Raw genomic sequence first — 24732 nt, 5'->3', positions numbered from 1 at the left:
GTCTCCCCAGGCCACCCAAAAAGGGATCTTTGATTTGTCAAAATATTCCTTTATGCAGGGGAATGGAGAGCTTGGAAGATATCCAAAAATGTGTTAATCTACACTTTTTAAATTTCTCTTTTTATGTAAGGAGGGGGGGAACTAATAATAAGCTTGTAAATCATGTGGTTAAGTTTAAAGAAAAATGCTTTGGGAAAGTTTTCCAGTCTTCTGTGAGACATTTTGTTTTTGTTCCTTCTGTCTCCACAAGACTTTTGCCTTCTACTCTTTGCCAGCAGGAGGAAGACTGGAAATATTCTGCTGGTCCTGTTATCACAAGTGACAATGGCGGAGTGCTTTTGTTGTTATCCTTCTCCTTCTGGTAGAATGAGATCAGACCCTCCGTTTAGCTAAAAACAAGACATCTTTTTTGTTCCAGATGTGCTAAGCAAGACAGCTATTTGTAAACAATGTTTTGTTTTGTTTTGTTGTTGTGTTTTTTTTTTTTTTCCCTGTTCAACAAGAAGCTGAAAACTTCCTTGTGTGGTCATAAGTCTTTGTAGGCTGCTGCGCTCCATCTTTCAGGTAAAACTGCTCACAAAAATCTTGGGTGCAAAGGAGACCCCAACTCCTGGTCACCTGCAGGACTTCTCCAGAAGGACTCGGCCCAAGCACTGGCCTTCCTGTCTCAGTGCAGCCATCCACTCCTTTCAAAGGTGCATGCTTAAGAGCATCGTGCTAAGACACTTATATGATGGGGGAAGCAGCCTTTCGCAGCAGCTTTTGGTCTCGGCAGTGGTTTTATTTTAGGATGTGCTTTTGGCCACTTGGAGCTAAGCAGAAATGACCTACAAATTTACAGCCACGGACAACTCTTTGGTCCTTGGGCTCTTGGGTGCAAGATGCCAGTCCTCCATGTTTGATAGCAAAGCTCAAGGCTTTACAAAATTTAATAAAAAGTTTATCCACCACCAACCTGGGTTGGTTTGGTTCTCTTTGTTCCCAGAAAACAAAGGCTCTGTGTTCACAGATAAATTCCCCCCATATGTGCGTTTCCTTGAACTGGACAAAAGCTTGCTAGAAGAGAACAGTTCTCCCTTTGGGCAATGATGCATTCCCCCATGCTCATGGTACGCACTATTCCCTTCGTTCACTTTGTTACTTCTTGCAGTTCAGCTTCCATACGCCGCTGCTCATGTGTGGTGCCAATGCTGCTGGTGATGAATTTCTCGCCGAGCTGACTTGAGCAATGTCTCTCTGAAGTAATCATTTTCTATCTCCCCAGAGTTTAGCTGAGCACATAGTCTCCAAGACCTTTCACCAAGCATCCATCAGCACTGAGTTCATGCTAAGCAAGACACTACCCTGTTCCAGAGGCTGAGCAAACCACATGCCTACGCTGTAACTAATTATTTCTATTGGCTGATTGCTTTTTAATGCGTCTGTTTTACAGGTAAACAGATTTATCTTAGAAAGGCAAATGTAATAATAATGTTGGGTTTTATTCATTGCCTTCCTTCCGAGACTGAAGGGCTGTACGCTGAAATAGGTGTAAGCCTCACACAGAATTCAGCTGATTTTCGTACCCATGCAGCATGGATGTCCCAGATTGTTGGGACAGATCAGGAAAGCCTGACAAAAACTGTGGAGCCTCCTAGCAGGACTCCATAAATCGGTGATATTAACCAGGTGGTCTCCAATCCAAAATTCCTCGTGAACCTCCCCACTTGAAAAGGAACTTTTTCTAATTTGCAAATCCCCTGGAGAAAGTGGTTTCTGGTGCAAGGAGACCACCACATAGAGCACCACTCACACACCTCAAGAACATCAGCCCTTTGTGGTATTCAACTCACCCTTGTGATCCCAGTTGCAAATCTGAGCACAAATTCCGAATTGTGAACGTGCTTGCACATTGCTAGTACTGCAAAAGTGCTCAGAGATGTCTCAGACCAGACAACCAAAGGAGATCCTAAAAACAGTGCTTGACCCAAAAATCTTGTGACTGAAACATCATAAGGGTGGATGGAGGCACAGAAGGAGACAGCAAAGCACAGCTCAGTTGTACAATGAGCCACAATTAGAGGATCTCGGGAAAGGGAACAGAACCTGAGAAGCTCTTTCAGACTGACAAAATAAGGAAAGAGAAGACATTGGTGAAATTAAAATTCTTGGAGGGATATGTCAAGTGTGTGCTGAAATTGAAGCCCTACCTCCACGGGCTGATAGAACCATCTGGGTGACATCCTCACCCTAGGTGCTCCCGCACCTTTTAAAATTATATTTAAAAAAAAAATGCGTCTTGAAAATAAAACGTTATGGCCAGAGATATCCAGTAGTGACAGTGGCTGCCTTCTTTTCAGCACATGGCCAACCTCTCCAAAGCACTGGGCTGGGAGAGGGGAGAAGACCTTTACCTGCTGCTCACTGCGGGCAGGGGGCATGGTGAAAAAAACAGGACCGAGGCATCTGGCAGCAGCTTTTGGGGCTGGACTTCGGTTTGCCTGCCGGGCTGGGGTTGCAGCTGGCTGGCCTGATCTCCCTCCCTCCCACTGGCTCTCACTGAGAGCAGAACATGCCTTCTCCTGCTGATTTCTGCTTGCCATATTGATTGCAGCAGGGTATAATGGAGACAAGTCAGGCAGAAAGCCAGCCACCCTTGGGAATGATTAAAGAGCAGGCAGAAAAGGATAGAAGTGAAGAAAAACAGGCTGACACTTAGGACGTGCTGGATTTGGAGCAAATTATGCCCCTTTCTCCACCTCACCCCATCCTGGTACTCGGGACCACGCAGCAGCACCTCTTTTTTCAGCTCTGCCCAAAGAGAGGCACGGTATCGACCCTCATGTATGCGGGGAACAAAATCCCCAGAACTCATACAATATCCCCATTGTGCATGGATTTGCAGACTGATTATTCAGAGCGTAGCCAAGGAAAGGTAAGGCTATGACCCATTGTTTTCGTGCGATCAATTGAATACTGTCATTTGCATTTAAAACGCTCCGAATTCGCACTGTCAATATGCCAAACAGCTGCTCGGGCTTTTCAGCATTCCATGGTGACAATCACACTATCGTACATCATTGGCACCAGGATTTGCAATACTCTCAGTGTCAAAATTTTGTGTTTTTTTTTTTTTTTTCAAAAAAAAAAATCCCCCCCCAAATACCCAAACCTGTGAAAAATCCGCTTTTAAAATGATCGTGTTCGATGCTGCTAACCAGGCCTTCACAGATGCCAACATATCAAAATTCATCTCTTTTCTTCCTCTCCTACAATTAAAAGGTAGTTAAGAAAGAGGCTGTTCCTGATAGATCCACCTTCTGTTTTCTCCTTTGTATGCGTATTATTCATTAGCAGTCTAATAAGAGTTTCAAAATGCTCTGTGCCTCTGCCAGCAGGGCATATGTATGTAGACATGTGCTTGTGACAGATAAGTACATAAACAGCATATTGGCACCAGAAAGACATCTGTGCCTAGAAAAACGCTTGTGATATGTACATAAATGACATTTTAGCTCTAGTCAAGTCCTTGTGGCTTTGAGAGGAATATGTGACTGTACTCTTCTCTGTGAATACTGAAAAGGTGCGTCTTAGGAAGGAGAGCGTTTTGAAGGTTTGCTGGGAGCCGAAGGAAGAGCTCTGATGCAGGGAACTGATGCTGGCATGCTGCGAGCACGGCCTGGCACCCCCAAAATCTGACTCGATGAATCCACACAGGGCACATCACTGAATGGGGCTGGCAAAAGCAATGCAGCCCCTGGCTGAAAAGAGGATAAAATCTCATCCCAAAGACCAAAAAGTGGGGGTGAGCTGGGGTGTGGGGGCACAGGGAGTGCTCCCCACAGTGTTGCTCCAACCTGCATTTAATTATCTGGCTGACAAATGTGAACAAAAGCCCTTCACCACAACTGCCTCCTATGGTAGAAAAGGGAAATTTTGGTGCGTTACAGAAGGGGACCAAGTGTGCCATCCTCTGGCATCCTTCCTGGGTTGCACCATGGGCCCCTTTGTAGGTGTACTCATAACCCTTGGATAAGGCTCATAATGCCTCAGTTTACCCGCTCATGGTGACAGTTGCCTAGCTGATAGCTGTAATTCATACTGGAAACTTCATTGTGGCCAGGAGATAATGAGTGAGAGGCCTGTGCGAGAATATTTGCATCTGCTCATCGGTAGAAGAAAGAGAAGATGGAAAATTGGAGGCACTTAAGTATTTGCCGTGCATGCCCGGCAGTAAATATGAACTGTCCTCCCTGATTTCAGGGCTTGGAGTCAGACTACCAGGGGTATTTGAGCCCTGAGCTCCCATGGGAGCACTTATGTCCCAGTGAAGTCACCCAAAGTGAGGAACTTGAGCTTTACCCCTGCATAAGCACTGGGTTCAAGCATGTCATCCAGAGCTTGCTCTGGGAGGTACAGGTGCCCCGAGACTCTCAGCTCCTCAATTTCTGCAATTACAAATCTGCTGTAGATTTCACGAGATTCAATAATGCAAATTCTAGAAGGAAATGAGTGTCCAAAGCTGCTGTTGCCCCTGGGTCCGTTAGGACCCACCTGGGTTGGATCAAGAAACTGCAGCTGTGCATGCACGAAGCCCTTTGGGACGTGGCCCTAGCACGCACATTGGGGTGGTCCCTGCTGTTCACCAGCTTGCTCGTGGTGAAAACCCTTACAGCTCTGATGCGAGGAAGAAAGAGCAGCAAATATGCCGTGGTTCCTTTGACTTTGCTGGAGCCTGTTGGTTGACATGACCCGAGCATGCAGCTCCCCAGGCAGGTGGGGATCTCACACCTCCAGCCTCCTCGAAGCCTTGCAGGCTGCGAGGGGAACCGCAGAGTTGTTACTTGACTGAAAAAAAAAAGTGTTCGGGGGGAAAATTGTCTCCAGTCACTCTCATTTTGCATGTGATTTTTCCTACATATGTTTCTAATCATTAAGAAATTCTGTAGCTTAAATAATGCTCTGAAAGTACGGTAACTGTTGGACTACATTCTGTTGTAACCTTATTGAATTTCACTTCTCTGGAAAAAATAATGGGATACTATATCTTGAAAAACAAATGGTAATTGCATTTTTAACAGAATGTTTCTCTTTGTGTTTCAAAACCTTCTGCACACAGTTAGACATCTAGCCAGGGAAGAAGGTACAAAGCATATGGGCCAATTTCTGTCTGTTGGCTGTTCAAGATGCCTTAATATTTAAGCAGTGATGGGTGTGTGTCCATGCAATATGGCACAGTGTATCTATCTACCCCGTGTCCGCGAGCTCAGGTGAGGTGGCCAAAAAGTTGTGTACTGGGGTCAGAAGAGGCATTCTAGGAGGAGCTGGGGAAGGTGGATTTACGTCTGCTGCCTATTAGGTGTCATGGTACCGTCCTTATCTCACATTAATTCGCATTTGGGCAATTACGAACACTGAAGACTGATGTTCTTGTGCTCATGGTGAGGACCAGAGACACAAGTTCATCTTCCAGGTGACCAAGATGTTACAGCAAAGGGTTCTGTAGAGACTGCAAAAATAGGATTTGTCCAGCACTTCTGCATTGCCCATACACCAAAGTGCTATCACTTCCTGAGTGCTTTGGGGATGTGCACATCACCATGAGCTGATTTGATTAAAAAATGGGACCCAAAACAGCATCGTTGCAATGCAGTTTGGCGACGTGCTGGTGTTGTTGTCTACCAAGGTTAGGAGAGCCGTGGTAATACCAGAATCCCCTTCCCTCATTTTTAGTAAATCTAACATGTTAAGGACTTTGTGAAGAGATGCATTTGGACATGTGAAGCTTCAAGGCAAAGTAATAGGCATGAGGTTTCTGACTGACAAGACACATGTGAGTACATGCAAAATGTGCTCCTCCAGCTAAAAATAACATTTCTCCTGTCAACCACGATGCATCCACCCCCACAACACCACCCAGAAGAACACATTAACACCTTGGCTTTGCACGTAGCCCAATTCACAGCAGCCACAAGTGGTAGAGGGATCTGCACTCTGTGTGCATGCTGACAAATCATATGGCATAGCGAAGAACAGAGGAGTGAAACTGGGCTAGCAGAAGTTGACGCCTTATCATCACAGTCCCTTTGAGCATGCTGTAGGCTGACACCTCCACCAACCGAGTCATCTCCCCGATGCCAGGATGAGGAGCACGAGCCCACTATCCTGATTTAGCCTCTGAGGCTCGGCTCGCCACACCAGGAAGGTGCATCGATGCAGATGGGTGGAGGAGCACCTCAGGTGTGTTGGCATGGGGACAAGCAAAGAATGTCCAACCACTGCTCCTCACAGCCGTGCTACAGTGATGAGTAAAATGCACCTTGTAGACCAGTGATGTGGGATATTTCTCCCAGTACTGCTTCTCAGTTTGTGCCTAATACCATCCAGAAACCTGTAAATAGTATTTCAAACCAAGAAGTGGTGGGTTGCAGATAGGCATCACCCTTGGGAAGGAATCCTACAGTACCTAAGGCACAGGTCTGTCATCCAGGCTGCGTGTGCTTCCACTGGCACCACAGTCCAAGGCAGTGGAAGACATGGACAGTAAAGCTTTCAAAAGAGTTAAAAGACTAGAGAAATATCATTTTTTGCCCAAAGATTACTTCCTGTCAAAATCTGCTTCTTTTTTTTTCTTATAAGTCAAAGCTTTCTGAAAAGTGCTGAACACAATAAAAATTTACCATGCTAACCTTCTTACCATAATTTCTGGGCAAGTCTTTTTGAAAATCATCATTGACAGTTCAAATTTAGTTTGTTTGCACAGTACAGTTCTTAAAAGGTTAAAAAATGTTGTGAAAATATTGGCAGCTGGCAAGGCTGATTCACGGACACAGATGTCACCATCAGACCATTGCAGTCTTCTCCTGGACAGCACGGAGCTTTACTCAGAGGAGATTTTCGGAAACCCAGGAGATTAAAAAAACGTAAGTTCCAATCTCTCCTTTAGCCGGCAAGCGCATGAGCCTATGTTCTCACTCCTGAAATTAAGCTCCTTTAACTCTCATCTAAGTGGCCGGGCAGAGCCTTGGGCTCTTGCAGCTCTTCCCTTGCCTGAACTTCACCCGACGCCAGCAAAGCCAAGAAGGCTTTGGAGGGCGTTGAAGGCATCTAGCCCTTCACAGACGGTGCTTAGCAGTTAACAGGATCAGCACCTCAGCGACTTGCAGGCTGTCCATCACCTCAGATGCCTTACAGTTTTTAAATTATGCAACGCCCACCATATGTAATTAGCTAAGTAAGCCGCTTTCACAACCTCGAATGTTTGTAATGCTTATAATCCTGGTTGGGTATCTGTATAAAGGAGCTCTTTGTTAAGGGCAGAAGGGAGGAATTTTCTTCTATAAGAAAACCAGGGACTTTTCATGGATGTAAAGCTAAATGTTTGAAAGATCGCTTTTGTTTGGCAAACAGTTGAGTTTTGGGGGTTGTTTTTGGAGGTCCCAATGTTTAAACTTATTTAGCAAGTGGTCTGGCACTAGCCATACATGCAAAAGCAGCTTGCCTATGGTGAGTCCTGTCTCAGTAAGCTATAGGCATCCTAGATGTTTTTCTTTCTAGCCCTTTCTTACTCCTGTTTCAGCAACTCTAACACCAACATCAAGTCCCTTCCTGGGATGAAAAATTGTGAGTTCACCAGCAAGCATGGAGCTTCAGCTTTGGCCTGTTTTGGTTTATCTGTTGGAAAAGCTGAACAGTTGGATGCTCTTGGTGATTCTTGTCACATTCCTTTTGATTATTGACTTTGTGAGAAAGAGACGTCCCAGGAATTTCCCTCCAGGGCCACAGCTCTTTCCTTTTGTGGGAACCATTGTGGACTTAAGGCAGCCCCTCCATCTTGAGATGCAGAAGGTAAGGACGTTTCTCCTACTAATAATATTTTACCTCCTCAGTGACTTTTGTCACCTAACCTGCAAAGAAAAGGTAGGTCGTGAAGAACAAGCTGTATATTAACTGTGTATGATAGCAATCATTCTTGGTTTTTTATCCCTTACCACCACCTCCTCTTCCATGGGAGTTGGAAGGTTTGATGGAAAAGAAACTCGTACCAGATGAAAGCCTCCTCTTTCTTCCCGTTGGACCATGGCCATTTTGTGCCTGAGCCCAGGAAGGGTTTGGAGAAGCCATGCCAGACTCAGGGAGGGATGGCATTTGCCATGTGAAAAACAAATTGTTTGGACAATGAAGATCACGTCCCAAAGTTGTTTTCACTCAGAGGCCAACAGTTTGCCCCATTATATCTGAAATAAACATTAAGGCCCAGAGTCAATCTTCTCCATGGCTTCTTCTGTACCACAGAAAGAGGCAGAGATAGCTCTAGAAAGGTTTCCAGAGCTTTAACTCCCACCAAAGCCAATGACACATGCTGTTTACCTTGTCTGAAAAAGTGGGAGAAAAGGTTCTGACATGCTGGTTGCAAATATCCTTTTAGTGACTTTTTGTCTCTCGCTTTTACTTAAAAGATTGACACCATCCTATCTACCCCAGATTTTCACAGCCCACTAGCATAGCTGTCACCAGGGGAACCTTTGAGGAAGGCTGAGACAGTATGCTCAGGATATTGGGTCAATAATGCACAGTTGTTACTAATAAAATTAATCGCATTAATTTACGCACATACAATAACAGAGTTGACCATTTGACCTCAGGCAGATTTCGTAAGTCACCGTGTCAGTTCAGGGCAACCATGTGTGTCCCTCTTATAGAGTCACACCAAGGAGTACGTGGACTGAGACCTTGGCAAAGCAGAGCCCAAGACAGGGCATAATTGTCCTTTGCTCTTATACATCAGGGAGTTAAGTACTGCAGAGGAGAGAATAATGCTAGCAATGTCCATGCAAGGAAAATGGCTATAAATTGGCTATAAATGCATTCAGGCTTAAAATTAGAGGAAGTTTTCTAAGCATCAGCAGTTGGAGCCACTTTCTAAGTGTGACAGCTGGAGCAAGAAGCCTCACTACTTCAGACAAAGTTGGTGAAGAGGACTACGTGTTTTGCCCTGCTCTCAGCAGCAAGAGCCTGGGCTTGGACACCCAGGGGGTGCCTTTGCCTCTTGTGAAGAGGAGGGAAGGAACAGGTGCCCATCAGTCACAAAGCAAAAAAAGTCTTTGTTTTTAATAACAATAAAATATTTAACAATAAAAAATTTTAATAATTTTGTTAATTAATAACAGCTGGGTGAAAGCCATTTCATACCTATCAAAGAATATGAGCAAACCATCCCTCCCACACTGCATACAGCTCACCAACATTTTCTGTGCCATCTCCAGCCTTCATGGAATAGCTGAGGTTGGGAGGGACCTGCGGAAGACCTGGGTTTGGATTTTTCTTAAGTCCAACCCATTGCTCCACGTGGGACTAAATACAAAGTTAGATGTCAGGCCCTCTCCAGGTTAGTTCTGAAAATCTCCATCTTCTCGCTCTCAGAGGGCGACGAACTCTCTCTCTTTCAGCTTTCCGCTCGCTACGGGAACATTTTCAGCGTGCAGTTTGGAAGTCTGACTTTTGTGGTAGTCAGCGGGTACCAGATGGTGAGAGAAGCTCTTGTCCACCAGGCTGAAATATTTGCAGATCGGCCAAATATTCCACTTCTCCAAGAAATTTTTAGAGGCTTTGGTAAGTACAGCTTCCGAGATTTTGCCACAAACGTTTCATCTGTTTGCAATGATAACAATCAGAGTGAAAGAAGGCTGAATTCAACCCTCGGTAACTGTGCCAATAAAAGTTTGTGCACAGACGGCAAGTGCTGAAGTGGGTCTAATAACCTCACAGGTATATATTTGACTCTGTCTGGGGTTTAGGGCTGACGCTGGGATCAAAGTCAGGTGTTGACCTGGATGAAAGACAACACATAAAAGCAAGCTGTCCAATGACGGGCACACTTGAATAGTTTTCCCCTTCCCTTTCTCTGCCCGGGCTGCACGTAGCTCCAGAGGCGGGGTATGGAGCTCCTGCCTGCAGCTCTGCCAACAGCGTGATAGTACTTACAGTATTTTGGCTTACACCTTTTTTCCCACGCAAAGTGATAAAGTAGCAAATTCATAAAGCTAGATCTTTAGCATAAGCCAATTAGTCTTGAATTTTAATTCCCAGGCAAAGCTATGGTTTCTCAATGTCTGCAGTTCTTGTTTGCTTTGGTCAGGGGTTTATAAGACCAATGGCCATTTCTGAATCCCATCACCCATATTCAACACAGAATCTTTGCTTGCTTCTTCCACCCACAGGGCTCATATCATCAAATGGGCATATATGGAGGCAGCAGAGAAAGTTTGCTTCAGCAACACTGAAAAGCATTGCTGTAAGTTTTGAGGAAAAAGTGCAAGAGGAGAGCCGGTATCTTGTGGAAGCAATCGAGGAAGAGAAAGGTAGGCAGCCCACATGCAGCACCGTACCCAAACCTTTCACCTAGCCTTTTGCCAGATGAAGAGAGAGAAGTAAAACTCTTCCTCCAGGAAGTAAAACTCTTCCTCTTAACATGCAGGCTGTTTCTACAATAGCACAAATTTCTATCTTACACTTCCATGCTGTGCCTTTTAGAACATTTTTTTAGACCTCAGGTCCTCAATTTCATTTCTTCCTTATTAATATTAAGCAAATATATGCTAGGTGTTTATTAAAGTTTTCATGTTTATGTGTCTAAGAAGGCCTTTTCTCTACCCTGCGAAGGTATAAATGCAGCTGTCATGATAGCAAGCACGTACGCTCAAAGGCTCTGTTAACCTCTGCCTGTCTCTGGTTTTGCAAAGTATTTTAAAACTTGTTTAGTCAGGCTTTCCTTTTGTATCATGCACAGATGAAGCGTGTGCCTTGCTCTTTTATGGTCCAGCTTTTAAGAACTGCCAGAGGGACATTAGTAAGAATAATTTGTATGTTGGTACATGGGTGATGCTGCACTTCAGCTTTAAATAGAAGCAGATGGGGTTTAGCTAATTCTATGGAGCTATATATAGTAAACAAGAAAGATCTAAATAGGAATTGTGAAATTATATACTGAACTTGCTCCATTTTAATTGCTGTTGCACTGAACAGTCCAAATACTTCATGTTGCCAATTGATTATAGTCCTTTACGGTCCTAATCAATAAACTAATTAAGCTGCTGTTTTGGGCCTTTCTTCCCATTAGTAATGACAAATAGTGATCATGTCCATCACTCCAGTATCTGAGCGCCAGCCCAGCTTAATTACTTTCTCACGGAGTGGAGAGATCAGCAGTCCTGTGTGTGGTGCCTTGCATTTCAACGCGATGCTCCCCACCATATCGACAGCAGCTCAGGGCTGTGCAGGACTCATTACTGATATTAGGCTCTCGTATCACGGCAAGTAGCTCTGGGCTGCCTAAATGTGCCTGAGGAGATGATGGCCTCTGCTCGATAGCCCTCCTTAGGAAAGCAGGTGCAATGAGCATCAGTCCACACATCACTCTTTTAGGAGCCTATGGGCCATAGCAGCCATCTCTGGATTTTCCTTTTTCATTACCTTGTGGTGCACAAAGGCCAGCACAAAGGCATTTCTGCAGTGTGATTCGTCTTGAGCTCCCTGCCCCAGGCTCTCTTGGTGTTTAAGATGGACACCAAAAACACATTGGATCACACAAACACATACCTGCTTGTTTTCCCTGGGAAACCTTTCAGACCCAGCTTCAGCAGCTCTTTGCTAACATCTGTGTGTGCCAGCAGCCTGGGCTCTATGGAAGGGATGTCCTCAGGGAGAGGGCACCATGGCACACAGTGCCCAACTTTCAGGTGGGTGATGGGGTGTTGGGGAGCCCAAGACACGAGGCAAGGCCTCAGCACCACCACTGGTGAGAGGTAGGGGAGGTCTCACCCCAGCTTGACATCTGTAGGTCGGGTACAGAATGTTTTATCTGAGAGTTAAAAGCAAGATCCATCCGTGGCTTTCCTTTTGTTCCCACCAGGACAACCATTTGACCCTCATTACAAAATTAACAGCGCTGTTTCAAACATTATCTGTTCCATAACTTTTGGGAACCGGTTCGACTACCACGACAACAACTTCCAGGAATTGCTGCACTTGCTTGCGGAAACACTGCTGCTCATAGGAAGTTTCTGGGGCCAGGTAAAGCCAGTCTGCCACTTTTGTAACTTCAGCTCCACGTAAGTGCTTGGAAACAAGTTTCTAAGGTACTGAAGTAATCTGTTTTTCCCTGTAAAAAAGGTCGTGCTATAAGGGAAATGACCACGGGTATTGTTTTACATGAGGCTGGGTTAATCCATTAAATCCTTCAAGAATGCAGGCAAGCAAGTTAAAATTATTGAGGCACATGGAGAAAAAAGATTGTGAGATTGTAAAGCCAACCTTATACCTGACAGAACAGAAAAGCAACGGAAAAATCTTTAAAGTCACTATATTTCTACCAAAAGAAGAGAAAATATTCACAGCACTCGGTGAAAATTCCCTCCTCCCCCACCCCCTTCCCAGCCAGCCTCTCAAATACTTTTATTTTATGACCAGAAGAACTCAGAGGCACGGTTTATAAGCAAGTAGGCAGCTCTGGGGACTGGCTGCCATAGCTCCTGCATGGCCACGGGCTGGGTCTGTCCTTGCTCCCCCTGACACTCATTTCTGACCCCGGCAGCCACCTCCAACCTGCCCTTCGCAAGAGGTGACAGCGTTGGCCACCCAGTGTCAGAGAACTTTATCAGCAGTAAACATCTGCTTGATTCTTATCTTGTTTCTTCTTATTTGCATGTGTAACTATATTGACCTTTGTAGCAAAACTGATTTTTTTCCTGATAGCAAGCGGAGCTAACAAATTGTAGTACTGTCTCAACTATCATGGCCGGCTTCCCTTTTTAACCTAAGAAGTGCTCTTCTGCTCTGATTTCTCACCAGCTGTACAATGCTTTTCCTTTGATAATGAGATGGCTACCAGGGCCCTTCCAGAAAATCTTCAGGCACTGGGAGAAACTTCAGCATTTTGTGAAGGGTGTGATCGCGAAACACAAGGAGGAGTTGGACCAGTCTGAGTCAGGCGACTACATTCACTGTTACCTGAAGGAAATAGAGAAGGTGAGAGGGAAATACCTAAAGCCACCTAAAGCTTAACCCCAAAAACAAGCAGACAAGACTCAAGGCAGTTTTGTTAGAGGGGCCTTCTCCTCCCTACATCATTCACATCCAACTGGAGCAGCAGCAGGAGTCTGATCATTTTGAAAATGCACAGACTTCTTTATTTTTATTTTTCATTTGGAAGTATTTACACTTTGTCTTCTTCCATTTTTCATTCTGTCACACGGTGTAGGAGGTTTCTCAGGGAATGTGTTTAGGTTTCTGTGAGAACTCGCAGGACGGTGCTTGTTGTGGTGAAACTTCACATTTAGAAATGTTACCTGCTTTTAAAAGTTGCTATACAGCAGACTTTGAAGCAGGCTTTGGGGGAAACCTCACACTTTAATGAAAGAAAGGGACCAAAATTTCCAAGTCCAAGCGTGGTGGATAATAAAAGATTCGAGTTACAGACAGATGGCGTTGGATTTGGGTTTTGAAAGCATCCCCTTCCTACTAAGCACTTCCACTCTCTTCTTTTTACCCAAGTTTAAGGGTGACACAAGCTCTTATTTCCACGAGGAAAACCTGCTCTGCTGCACCCTGGACCTCTTCCTGACCGGGACGGAGACGACGGCGACTGCCATCCGCTGGGCTCTGCTCTACATGGCTGCGTACCCCCACATTCAGGGTAGGGCCACCGATGGGTCCTTCACTATACAGCCCCAAAACAGATAATTGAAACAGAAAATGGAGTTGTTTCCAGGTTCACCATGTTGGACAGGCCTGTGGTCCAGCTTTCTTACTGGGAACTTTTTGAGCATAGATCTTTTTTTTTTTTTCTTTTGTTTGTTTGGTTTCTGTAGAGAAAGTGCAGCTCGAAATTGACGCCGTGATCGGCCAGTGCCGCCAGCCCACCGTGGAGGACAAGGAGCACATGCCCTACACCAGCGCGGTGCTGAGCGAAGTGCTGCGGATGGGCAACATCGTGCCGCTGGGGGTGCCCAGGATGTCCACCAGCGACACCACCCTGGCTGGCTTCCACCTGCCCAAAGTATGCCCAGGACAGCAGCCCCCTCCTCGCCCCGCCAGCACGGGGTCTTCACGGCCCCAGCCCCAAATCTCGCCTGGAGACACCAGCCTGCAGGGTCTAATGGAGATATCTCAGCTCTATAGAAAATAGGAGCTGTCCTGATGGACGCTGTAGGGCTGTTATGGGTCTTGCCTCCTTACAGAGAATTGTAAGATCCTCTTGTGTTGGTCATAATTTTCAGTTTTACAAGGTTTCGTTTCATACAAGGTGCCTTCCATGAATTACATGAGCAGAGGCCCAAGAAATATAGGAAAGTAAGCAGCTTGGATTTGTTAATTCCACAGAGTATTAAAAATAATCTATTAAAAGTAGCACTCGATAAAAGCCAAGTAATACTTATTGACATGTATACATTGTTCTGGCATTATGAAAGCAAATATGAGATTTGGATAGATTGGGTCTCTTCCGTGGACATGATTGGTTGCTTCTTGGTAAATTAAAAATGAAAAATCTGGGCATTTTGCTGCACATTGATTGGAATATTTTTCTTTCTCTGATGGAGGATGCGAAGGTAAACCAGACACAGTTTTAACAAAAAGCACAGGGAAAAGGATCGATAAAAAAATTATTTGGTTAAGTTGCTTCTAGTTCCTCTGGGAACATGATTTTATTGTTTTAAGGTTGGTTTATGTTAACATCACCAGTGACAGCAGCACAAGGTACAGATCAACACCACGGTGATAGTCAGTGGCACATAGAAGTGAACAATCCTGCAGGCTTTCACCCTTCTTCAACCACGTTGGTTATGAAAAACGTGTTGTGCTTAGTAGTTTACTTTGTGTGTAGAGCAGAGCTAATAATAAACTAGTCTGACAGCACATCAGCTCTTCTTCTCCATGCAAACTCCTCTTTCCTCCACCTCTTGCAGGGCACCACGGTGATGACCAGCCTGACTTCGATAATGTTTGACAAAAACGTGTGGGAGACCCCAGACACCTTTAATCCTGAACATTTCCTGGAGAACGGCCAGTACAGGAGGCGGGAGGCTTTCCTGCCCTTCTCTGCAGGTAGGAAGATGGATGGGGAGATGGCTTTGCTGTTTGCAATGCTTTCTTTTTTCCCCCCATCAGAGCAGGGGGAACTGCTCCGTGTCCAGCTTTCTGCCTCTAATAGCAGCCCATGCCTGGAATTTCCCACAGTGAAAATCCCCTGGCAATTAATACTGACTGCTCTGAGCCGAAGGGAAATCAATTCTGTTATTGCAGGATGAAAAATAAGGCTTTTTCCTCCTGCAAGAACTGTGTAAATGGGCTCTCTTTTTTTTTTGACAAGTCTCCCCTCTTCACCCATCTGAACAGCCACTGCCGTCTGCAGAGCAGGAAACTTCTGGGGACGGTTTCTGTACGATGTGTGGGTGAACATTGCCACCTAACCTTGCTAGGAAGAAAAGCTCCTGCAGCCCGTGCAATCCAACGCAGGCGAGAGGAGCCAGGAGGCAATGGAGACCCCAAACCAGGCCCTTCGGACCCCAGACATCGCCTCCCTCATGTCCCACCGGCCCCACAGCCCCAGCAAGCCCCCATCTCCTTGAACAATGCAACTCCCCCCTGCTGCTGGAGCAGCTATCGAGGACGATGCTTAAACCTTGCTCCAGACTCAGAGCGGATTTTTTGCTCCTTTTCCAGGCAAGCGGGCTTGTCCGGGGGAGCAGCTGGCCAGGACCGAGCTCTTCATCTTCTTCACCACCCTGCTGCAGAAGTTCACCTTCCAGGTGCCAGCCAGTGCCAAGCTGAGCTTCGCCTTCACGCTCAGCCTCACGCGCTGCCCAAAACCCTTCCAGCTCCGCGCTCTGCCTCGCTGCTGATGCTCCTGAGCCCCCTCCCCGCTGCTTTGGCCCCTCACGCACTGGAAAATGCCCCATTTCCCAACCAGCCCCTCAGATTTTGGGCTGCAATGGCGGGTCACGGACATCTAGCACCCAGCGGCCTTGCTTTACCTGCGGGCAGTGGTAGGGAGGGCAGGAGGGCCACACGGCACACTGCAATGAGGACAGCCCTTGGGACACTTCCCTTTGTCTCCTGCCCCCTCCCCTCTATCAGTTTGACAAAATACATGAACTCTAAAGCCTTATGATTTCATTTGACCCTTAGCAGCTCCCAGGAAGTTCTGGGTTCATGCCCAGCACCATTATGGACACCCAGGTTGCCACAGCAAATCCTGAGCCTCAGGAGGCCTCAGGCCTGGGGCGGTGCACATTCCTCACAACACCCCACTGCTTGTTTTGCTATGGAAAGCCCATATCTAAGCAGGCATTCTTGCAGAGGCAACATCCATTTTTTACTCCCATATATGTGGAAATTTTAAGGAGGTTACCAGGTGGTAGTAGTAGCAGCTCCTACCATAGGCCAGCCCAGGCAGGATGGCACAAGGAGCTGCGTCTCCAGCAGGTCTCCAGAAATACGATATTGAAATTGTACAGGCAGGCAAGGCTTATCCCATGTGAGAAACTAAGTTGAGTTTTTGTGGTAGAACATGTTTTTGAAGTAGAGTGTGTTTTTGCAGCAGAAAACTAACTTTCTGTGTTCAGAGATAGTTGTGTAGTCATAACAAAGAGAAATGCTAAGTAGATAAGTAGAGAGTAGAAGGCCTCACTGTTCCAAAATAAGGTAGAAGACTGAGAAAAACAGGATGAGCAGTGTGGGAACAGTAAAAAAAAACAAAGATCACAAGTTCTCAAAACATAAGAAAGGAGGAAAAAAAAAAAAAAAGGAGAAAGGAGAAATTAAAGGGTTGATCAAAAAAAATTGTACATGTATGGTACAGAGGAGCGGTGAGTAGCTTGTGAACCTGTAGTACTCTGCCAATGAGGAAACACGGGAGGTGATCAGGCGTCGGGTAGTAGGCAATAAAAGGTTATGATTTGTTTACTATAATGCGCTTCTAATTGGCAGGACGCCCACCATTGCAATCGCGAATAAAATAGCTTCACAGAAGATGCTGTCTGAAGAAAATTATTGAGATTTTTCTCACACCCAAGAGGTCTGTGCTCGTAAAACAGACGACCAGAAAGAAAAGGCCTGGGGCCATGCCCAGGGGGGCCATGTGCCCTTTCCACAGCCCTGGGCTCAGCAGGTGGCCCTGGGGGCCACAGGGCCATGACAGAGACCCTGCTCCTGCCCACACTGGGATCTCCCTGGAAAAGAGCCCACTGAGTATGCGACTGGTGGGGAAATTTTCCAGTTCTGCAACCAGGCATTAATACTTAAAAATCCCAAGCTGTCTCCTATGCACTTTAGTTTGCAATACAGTCACAGCAAAGACCTTTTTCACTCTTTTTTTTTCCCCTCCGACCTTTCGTAAGTGACTTTTCTATGTGCACACTTGCAGGACACCGGCTAGCTCACAGAAAAGCTGGATTAATTCGCGTTTCCTTTCCCCTGGGCTGCAGAGCCCTCGCTGTGCAGTGGCAGATCTGGGCCACATGGGAGAGTCCTCTGCTCAGCCCTGCGCGCCTCCCGCCGCTCTCGCAGCCGGACTCTAACCGGTTGCTTTAATCTTACCGTAGCTTTAATTAATGTTTCACGGTTACAGGTGCCTCAGGTGCCTTTTTCTTTTTTTCCTTTTTTTTTCTTTTTTTCTTTTTTTTTCCTTTTTTTTTTCTTTTTTTCTTTTTTTTTTTTTCCTAATAGAGGAAAAATAAAGGATCTGTGGGCTTTTTCCACCTAAGGAGTTTTCAGAGCCGCTCAGGACTGGACACTGGTTTCTCTCCATTTTTATCCACGCCGGTGCAGGTCTGACCTCTGGTGTGTGGGGACAGCTCGTTTTGTTTGAACTGGCTTAGCAAATGTTGATCCCTTCCACTTTAAACTTGCCTTTCCCTGTTACTTTAGTGCCTCCTTCTCTACTCACACTGCTTTGTGGGAGAGAATAAATGGTTGCACTCTTCCTTTTTTTTTTCTTTTTTTTTTTTCCCCCCAATTCAGTGGCAAAAAAAAGGGGGGGGGAATAAAAAAAAAAGGGGGGGGGGGGGTGTAAAGACCCCATGCAATAAAGGCAGGAGGCACGAACTTGTTTATTTTGAGTGGAACATCTCATGTGAGTGAAGGGGAATGCATGCATCTCTGCATGCAGATGCGTAAGTGTGCTTGAAAGCCAGAGGCAAAAAGAGGTTCTCCTCTAAAACAGGCCCTTTCCCCTTTAAGCTCCATGGCAGAGCAGCGATTCAGCTTTTCCAAGTTCATCAGGCGTGCAGGTCACGCAGCAGCTTCGCCCCCTTGCACATGGAGCAGCCCCAGTGGCACTTGGCCACCTCCGTGTTGCCATCGGCTCCGGACGTCCCCGGAGCGAAGCAGCCAGAGCCGGCTCCTCCACCCTAACACACAAGGCATATGTGAAAATGAAGTGTGGTGTGTGCGTGGTCAGACACCCAGATGGCAGCGGGACCCGGCCTCATTAGCGAAAGCAGCGGGAAGGGAAGTCTGCGGGCTGGGAGCAGGGCCAGCGTCACCGCCGGGGCAGGACACAACCATTCCTAGAAGCTGCTTCAGAGTCCAGACGTATTTACGTCCTGCCCTCACCACCCCACAGAGACGAACCCTCGCCCCGTGACTCAGAGAGCTTGTCAAGGGTTTGTGCAACCTTATCTCGTACATCCCAGCTGAACCCGGCTCACTCTGGGGCTGTGAGTACCTGAGAGGCAGTCGCCGCGAACGAGGACAACGAGAGGTGCTTGGACAGGGGCCGGGACCGTCACGGTGAGGGCACGGCGGTGGTGCCAGGAGGGTTTAATCCCTGCCCTGCAAGGCTCGTTTCTGTGCTCTGCAGGAGGAGGCTGATCACTGGGGTTTTGTGAGGCAGCGGTGGGGAGGTGGGAGGAGAGAGGGGAACGGGAATTGCTGTTTTGTGGGTTATTTTTAATGGGACCGGAGTTGATGTGTGAGTTGGCTCAGGAAGGGATTTAATCAAACAGGCCTCACGAAACCCGAGGGAGCAGGAGTCCGAAGGCCGCTTGGAGGCCAGGCCAGCCCCAGCCTCACCGCACGGCTCTGCGTGCCCCCCGCTGCACCCGCACGCCGTCCCTGCCCTGCCGTGTGCTGAGCATCGCAACTACCCATGCTGCGCTTCCTCTGGGACAGCATCTCCTTCCAGGTGCTCTTCATCTTCCTCTTCGTCTTCCTGCTCGTCGCTGACTACATGAAGAGGAGAAAGCCCAAGGATTTCCCCCCGAGCCCCTTTTCCTTCCCCTTCGTGGGAAACATGCAATTTCTGAACCTCAGAGACCCTCAAGCCACGATGCAGAAGGTAAGGGGGGTTCACAGCGTTGCAAGGGGGTCAACCCAACCCAACCCAACCCAGCCCCACAGCCCACGAGGACTCAGAGGGCTCACCCAGAGGGGGCAGGAGCTCGACTCTTGATCAGCAGCAATGTGGATGAAGTTTGCCCAGGTATAAGGAGCCAGACAACAGGCAAAGGGCATGGCACAATGCCACACGTCCAACCGCGGCTGCAGGTGCATCTGATAGGAGCGGAAGGGCTTTGGGGAGGGCGTTAAACAAGAGTTGTTTAGCTCAACTGAGGCTTGCAAGGCCTGGAAAATGCAACCTGGAAAGTTTTACTTGGTTTATTTGAAATGTACACCGACTCCCGAAGACTGATTCAGGAAATGAGGAAAAGAGAGATCACATGCAATCAAGCCAACGCTTGTGCAACCATCCCCTCTCCTCTCGCAAGCTTAGCTTCCCCTATTTGCATTGCAAATCTGCCTGTCCCTCCCTGGGGGTGCAGGACACCAGGGCTGTCCCTGTCCCAACAGACAAATTCTTTGGGAATGAATCCCCTTTTACTTATTTACTCTTTTCCCAGCTTATCGACAAATATGGGAACATCTTCAGCATGGAAACTGGCAGACAAAGGTCTGTGGTCGTAAATGGGCTGCAGCTGGTCAAGGAAGTCCTTGTAACCCAGGGAGACAACTTCTTGGATCGCCCTGAAGTGCCTATCGACGCAGAGATCTTCAGCAGCTTGGGTGAGTTACCACTGGGGACACGTCTGACCCTAGTCACAGCGCTGACCCTGCAGACGTGCCCAGGAGGAGGCTGGGGGGCAGCACCGTGGTTTGGCACTCATGCCAAGCAGAGCCATTGGCACAGGCGAACCCCAGGAGGAAGGGGCAGAGGTCCTGCTCCTCCTTGGGAAAGGCAGAGCCCTCACGCTTCTTCCCCCTGGGGAGGGCACCTGCCTTCGCTCACGGGGGGATGTGTCTGCCAGGGCTGATCTCCTCCAACGGGCACCTGTGGAAGCAGCAGAGGAGGTTCACCTTGACCACCTTCCGAAACTTTGGCCTGGGGAAGAGGAGCCTGGAGGAGCGGATACAGGAGGAGTGCAGATTCCTCGCCGACGTGTTCAGGGAGGAGCAGGGTGAGGACCATGTCCCACAGAAACCAGTCTGGCCCGTTATAATTTCCCCCATGACTCACTGCTTGCTAATGCCTGCTGAAAATACCCCCTCTCACACGCAATGCCAGCGCCCTGCCAGCATCCCAGCTTCGTTCCAGGAGTGTTTTGCCCTCAAATTAACTGATGACTGCAGCGAGGTAGCACCCAAAGCCCACCTTTGGCTTACTGTTCCATTGCAGTATCTAAAAAATCTCGTGTGCCTGTAAGCACCAATGTCTCCAATTTATCCAAATGGCATTTGCTCTTCTGCAGGCATTTCCAACCTTCCTTTCCAAACAAGCATCTCCAGTCTCCAGCAGGGTGCCCAGCAGGGGCCACTCACTTCACTTCTACTCGTGGAATGTTTTACCTCTGATGACTATTTCCTTCTCCTTTTCTGTGGAGACTGGAAGAGAATTGAACGTTCCCTTTTCCTTCTCCAGGGAATCCCTTCAACCCTCACTTTAAAATCAATAATGCTGTTTCAAACGTCATCTGCTCCATCATCTTTGGCAATCGGTTTGAGTACCACGATGAGAAATACCAAAAATTGCTGCAGCTGATGGAAGACACCGTTAGACTCCACGGGACCATTATGAGCCAGGTACAGCCCTCCTGCCACCAGCACAGACAGCTTGCAGTTTTGCAAGGCCATGGTTGCTTCTCTGGAGTCAACCTCAAAACTTACAGCCTTTTCATCACTGAACGTAGAGGGTAGGTCAAGTCCAGATGTTCTCCTCTGCTGTGGGACCAAGAGGTCTTCCGTGGTGGTTCCTACAGCTGTGTGGCCCCTCTCGCTCCCTGGAGGCATCCTGGTGAAGTGGAGGCCCCACAGATGACAGAGCTGAGCTACCCCCAGCTAGTTTTCACATGCTTTGGGAAGGAGCTGGATACAGCAGAGGGTTTGGGCAGTTCTCCGGGAGAGGTTATGGGACAGAGAAACACAAAGGGTGCCAATTCATTGCCATTCCCCATTCCATTGCACCGTGTAGATTCACCTGTCATTTCTTTCTGCCTGATTTTCAAACAGTGCAATGCTCACCTTGCTCTCTGCCACCCAGCATCACCTTCCCTGCCGACTGGCGGCCAGCCTCCCCGCTGTGATTCCGAGTAATGCACTAGTCACTCTCACAACGGAGACACCAATTTTTTGTAATGCTTTCCTGGAGCTGTTATTTCCATCTACTCCAGCAGTGTAGCAAGTGTGGCAGTGCAAGCTTCTCAAGCTTTGATAACAGAAGTGGTTTTTCAGCCTTTTATTCAATTTGCTTTTTTTTTTTTTCTTTTGCGTCCAAAGCTGTACAACTTTTTCCCCACAATAGTAAAGTACCTGCCTGGATCCCACCAAAACATTTTTAGAAACTGGAAGCTGATGAAAAGTTTTGTGATTGAGAAGATCAACAAACACAAGGAGGACTGGAACCCCTCAGAGAGCCGGGACTTCATCGACAGCTACCTGGAGGAGATGGCCAAGGTCAGCAAGCAGAGCAAACCCTTCTGCAGTGGGGGTTAGAAGTCAGGAGGGACAAGAAACAAGCCCAAATCCTCCACCTGAGCTGCCGGGGCGGCCATTGATGTGCTTAGGATGGACACCGAGTTTGGGACACCCATCGGTGGGATGGGGCTGCAGGGGGCTTGGGGCTTCTACCAAAGCCCTTGGGGTTGACGTGGCACAGGCAGGACGGGCAAGTCCTCGCTGTTCACGCAGCACTAACACACCTTTTTGTGAAGCCCAACGGCAGCAACTTGCGTGAGGAAAATCTGGTGGCGTGCACGCTCGACCTGCTGTTTGCCGGGACTGAGACCACCTCCACTACTATCCGCTGGGCTCTGCTCTATATGGCTATGTATCCCGAAATTCAAGGTACAGTTAGCAACGGGGCAGTACATTTGCTCGTTTTAGCTCTCAAAGCTCAGTAGGAGACTCTCTTTGAGATAAAAAAACAGGAATCCCCCTGCACTGACACAAAAAAGGTACAAACAGTTTTTTTTCAGGAGTCCCCTGGTGCTCCATGACTAACCTGGGCTGATCCTTCGGGGACCCTCCGGCAAACACCCCGCATTGTCCCCGGGTTTTTTTTTTTTTTTTTTTAATGTTTTTGCTACACCTTGGCTGACCCTTGCTCTTTCCAAACAGCCCGTGTGCAGGCCGAGATCGATGCAGTCATCGGGCAGTCACGGCAACCAGCCCTGGAGGACAGGAACAAGATGCCCTACACCAACGCTGTCATCCACGAAGTGCAGAGGAAAAGCAACATCATCCCTTTCAACGTGCCCAGACTGACAGTGAAGGACACGGTCTTGGCCGGCTTCTGTGTGCCCAAGGTAACCCCACTTCTGAGCACCAAGGTGCAAGGAGGAGACTCCGCTTCATTTCAGGGGCTGGGTCACTCACTTGCAGGCAGGAGGGACCAACCCGCAGCATCCCTGCCCCTTCCAGAGCTCACTCCTAGCGATCACGTGGGGTTTTTTTCTGTCCAAACACCATTCTCGAGTGCGGTGAATCGTGCACACCCAGGCTGAAGGCTGTGGGGCAAGGCCCCTGCGCGCACCACTCAGGCACAGATCCCTTATCACGCAGCTGTGGTTTGGATGAACTTTGGCCTGTGGTTGCAGCAAATAGAAATACTGCTGATGACAGAAAATTGTGGTTGTATAATCACCACAACTCCAGCATAGTAGGAAAAACCAGCCACGTGATGGGAGTTAACAAATACTCGCACCAGCTTTGACTATGAATGCTCTTCATGGCAAGAAGGGAGGATAAAAATCCACCTCCTGTTGGCGGTGGCAGAGAAGGTGCAAAGTGGTTTTCTTTTTCTCATCTCAGGGCACTGTTATGATCCCAAATTTAACCTCTGTGATGTTTGACAAGGAGGAGTGGGAAACCCCAGACACTTTTAACCCTGAGCATTTCCTGAAGGATGGTCAGTTCCGGAAAAGGGAGGCTTTTATGCCATTTTCTATAGGTAAGATTTGCTGGATTTAGGTGCTTCTGTACTGAATCACTGGACTGGGTCTTCCAGCTGCACAACGGAGACAGCAAGTCACCCAGGCTGGGGGCAGCCCGTGCTGTAACACCTTGGGAAGCTCAGTTCAGGTGCAAAACTGGTCTTTGAAGAGTGACGTGGGCAAGGCGGTGTGGGCTGGGTGATGCTCCTGCAGGGGGTGGGTGCCGAGGCTTTTTTGGCAGAGAAACCAACGCGGCAGCCAGCGAAGGCTGAAGGCGCGGTGGGTGGCTGTCTCCGCAGGGAAGCGTGCCTGCCTGGGCGAGCTGCTGGCGCGCACCGAGCTCTTCCTCTTCTTCACAACGCTGCTCCAGAAATTCACCATCCAGGCTCCGCCGGACACCACCCTCAGCCTCCAGTTCAAGTTGGGCATAACGCTGGCACCCCATCCCTACAAGATCTGCGCCGTGCCGCGGTAGGGAAGCCGTGGCCACTGTTCTTGTAGAGAGAACATCTTGGCTGCGAGGCACCAACCTCCTGCCTGCAGGGAGAGGCTGTTTTTTCCTTTTAAAGCAATAGCAAAATAATTTCTTTTTACAAACAGACCTTGCACTCTGTATCAGATCAGAAAGGCAGTTAGTGCAGGATCTGCCAAGGCACTTTTTGGGCTTGCAGCACGGCACTGCAATGAACGAGGGACTAAGGAATTTCTTAATTTTATGATGGATGGCCAGAGTTCACCTTTGCATTCTCTAAAGTATTGCTAATTTTCTTGCCATGTTCTCACTGTTAGCCCTTGTTTTACAACATTAATACAGGTAGCAAATGGTAACATTTTTCGCTTTATCTTTGGCAAATAATTTGTAACCAAAAAAAAACAACTAACATCTCTCTTGTGCATCAGTAAATCGTTCCTGAAACATTTTTGCCATAAAGCATTTTGCAAAGCGAAGAGCAGCTCAGGCACTTCCCAGCACTGTCTGTAGCCACCAGTCATGCCAGCGCTTTGGGGGATGGGGACACCCGGGTAGAGGTGGCCGCACAGAGCGGCGCTGAGCTGCGCGGCGCCCACACGCACCACCGCAGCACTGCTCTCCGTTAGCAGAGAGGTTGGCACGGGAACAGTGAAGGCGATTCATGCAGGCCTGATGAATATGAATGACCCCAACAACATGAGTGAGCCAGCAGGAGAACTACAAAAGCCTGTGGCTGGGTTCTGGCACACCACAGTAATTAACGGTGTGACACCCACACAGAGCACAGGCAGTTCCCTCTGCTTCCGACCTCTCTCTATAAAATCTGCATCTGTAGCTACAGAAGTTGTGGGTCCTGCC

The 24732-nt window shown here is 47.8% G+C and overlaps 2 protein-coding genes across 2 annotated transcripts; both read left to right on the top strand.

Annotated features, from left to right (window-relative positions):
- Positions 1–6850: 6850 nt before the first annotated feature.
- LOC310903756 (cytochrome P450 2J2-like) lies at positions 6851–17946 on the top strand. The gene is made up of 10 exons (XM_083847634.1): positions 6851–6902; positions 7559–7827; positions 9429–9591; positions 10200–10340; positions 11891–12051; positions 12829–13005; positions 13531–13672; positions 13848–14035; positions 14943–15081; positions 15700–17946. Exons 2-10 carry the CDS (start codon positions 7621–7623, stop codon positions 15876–15878), a joined length of 1497 nt encoding a protein of 498 aa, XP_083703760.1. The 5' UTR covers positions 6851–6902; positions 7559–7620; the 3' UTR covers positions 15879–17946.
- A 106-nt stretch (positions 17947–18052) lies between these two features.
- Positions 18053–24354, top strand: CYP2J2 (cytochrome P450 family 2 subfamily J member 2). The gene is made up of 10 exons (XM_083847635.1): positions 18053–18768; positions 18984–19315; positions 19878–20040; positions 20283–20432; positions 20894–21054; positions 21748–21924; positions 22182–22314; positions 22588–22775; positions 23281–23419; positions 23702–24354. Exons 2-10 carry the CDS (start codon positions 19127–19129, stop codon positions 23875–23877), a joined length of 1476 nt encoding a protein of 491 aa, XP_083703761.1. The 5' UTR covers positions 18053–18768; positions 18984–19126; the 3' UTR covers positions 23878–24354.
- The last annotated feature ends 378 nt before the right edge of the window (positions 24355–24732 follow it).

Source organism: Anser anser, assembly GCF_964211835.1.
Source record: "Anser anser genome assembly, chromosome: 8".
NCBI lineage: Eukaryota > Metazoa > Chordata > Aves > Anseriformes > Anatidae > Anser > Anser anser.
This window is presented reverse-complemented; position numbering and strand designations above follow the sequence as displayed.

Excerpts from the sequence above, each read along its gene's own strand:
- LOC310903756 (XM_083847634.1), top strand. The coding sequence starts at position 7,621 with ATGGAGCTTCAGCTTTGGCCTGTTTTGGTTTATCTGTTGGAAAAGCTG. Across the intron at positions 7,828-9,428 it reads TCCATCTTGAGATGCAGAAG|CTTTCCGCTCGCTACGGGAA; the intron begins GTAAGGACGTTT and ends TCTCTCTTTCAG. Across the intron at positions 14,036-14,942 it reads CTGGCTTCCACCTGCCCAAA|GGCACCACGGTGATGACCAG; the intron begins GTATGCCCAGGA and ends CACCTCTTGCAG.
- CYP2J2 (XM_083847635.1), top strand. The coding sequence starts at position 19,127 with ATGCTGCGCTTCCTCTGGGACAGCATCTCCTTCCAGGTGCTCTTCATC. Across the intron at positions 20,433-20,893 it reads CGTGTTCAGGGAGGAGCAGG|GGAATCCCTTCAACCCTCAC; the intron begins GTGAGGACCATG and ends TTCCTTCTCCAG. Across the intron at positions 22,315-22,587 it reads TATGTATCCCGAAATTCAAG|CCCGTGTGCAGGCCGAGATC; the intron begins GTACAGTTAGCA and ends CTTTCCAAACAG.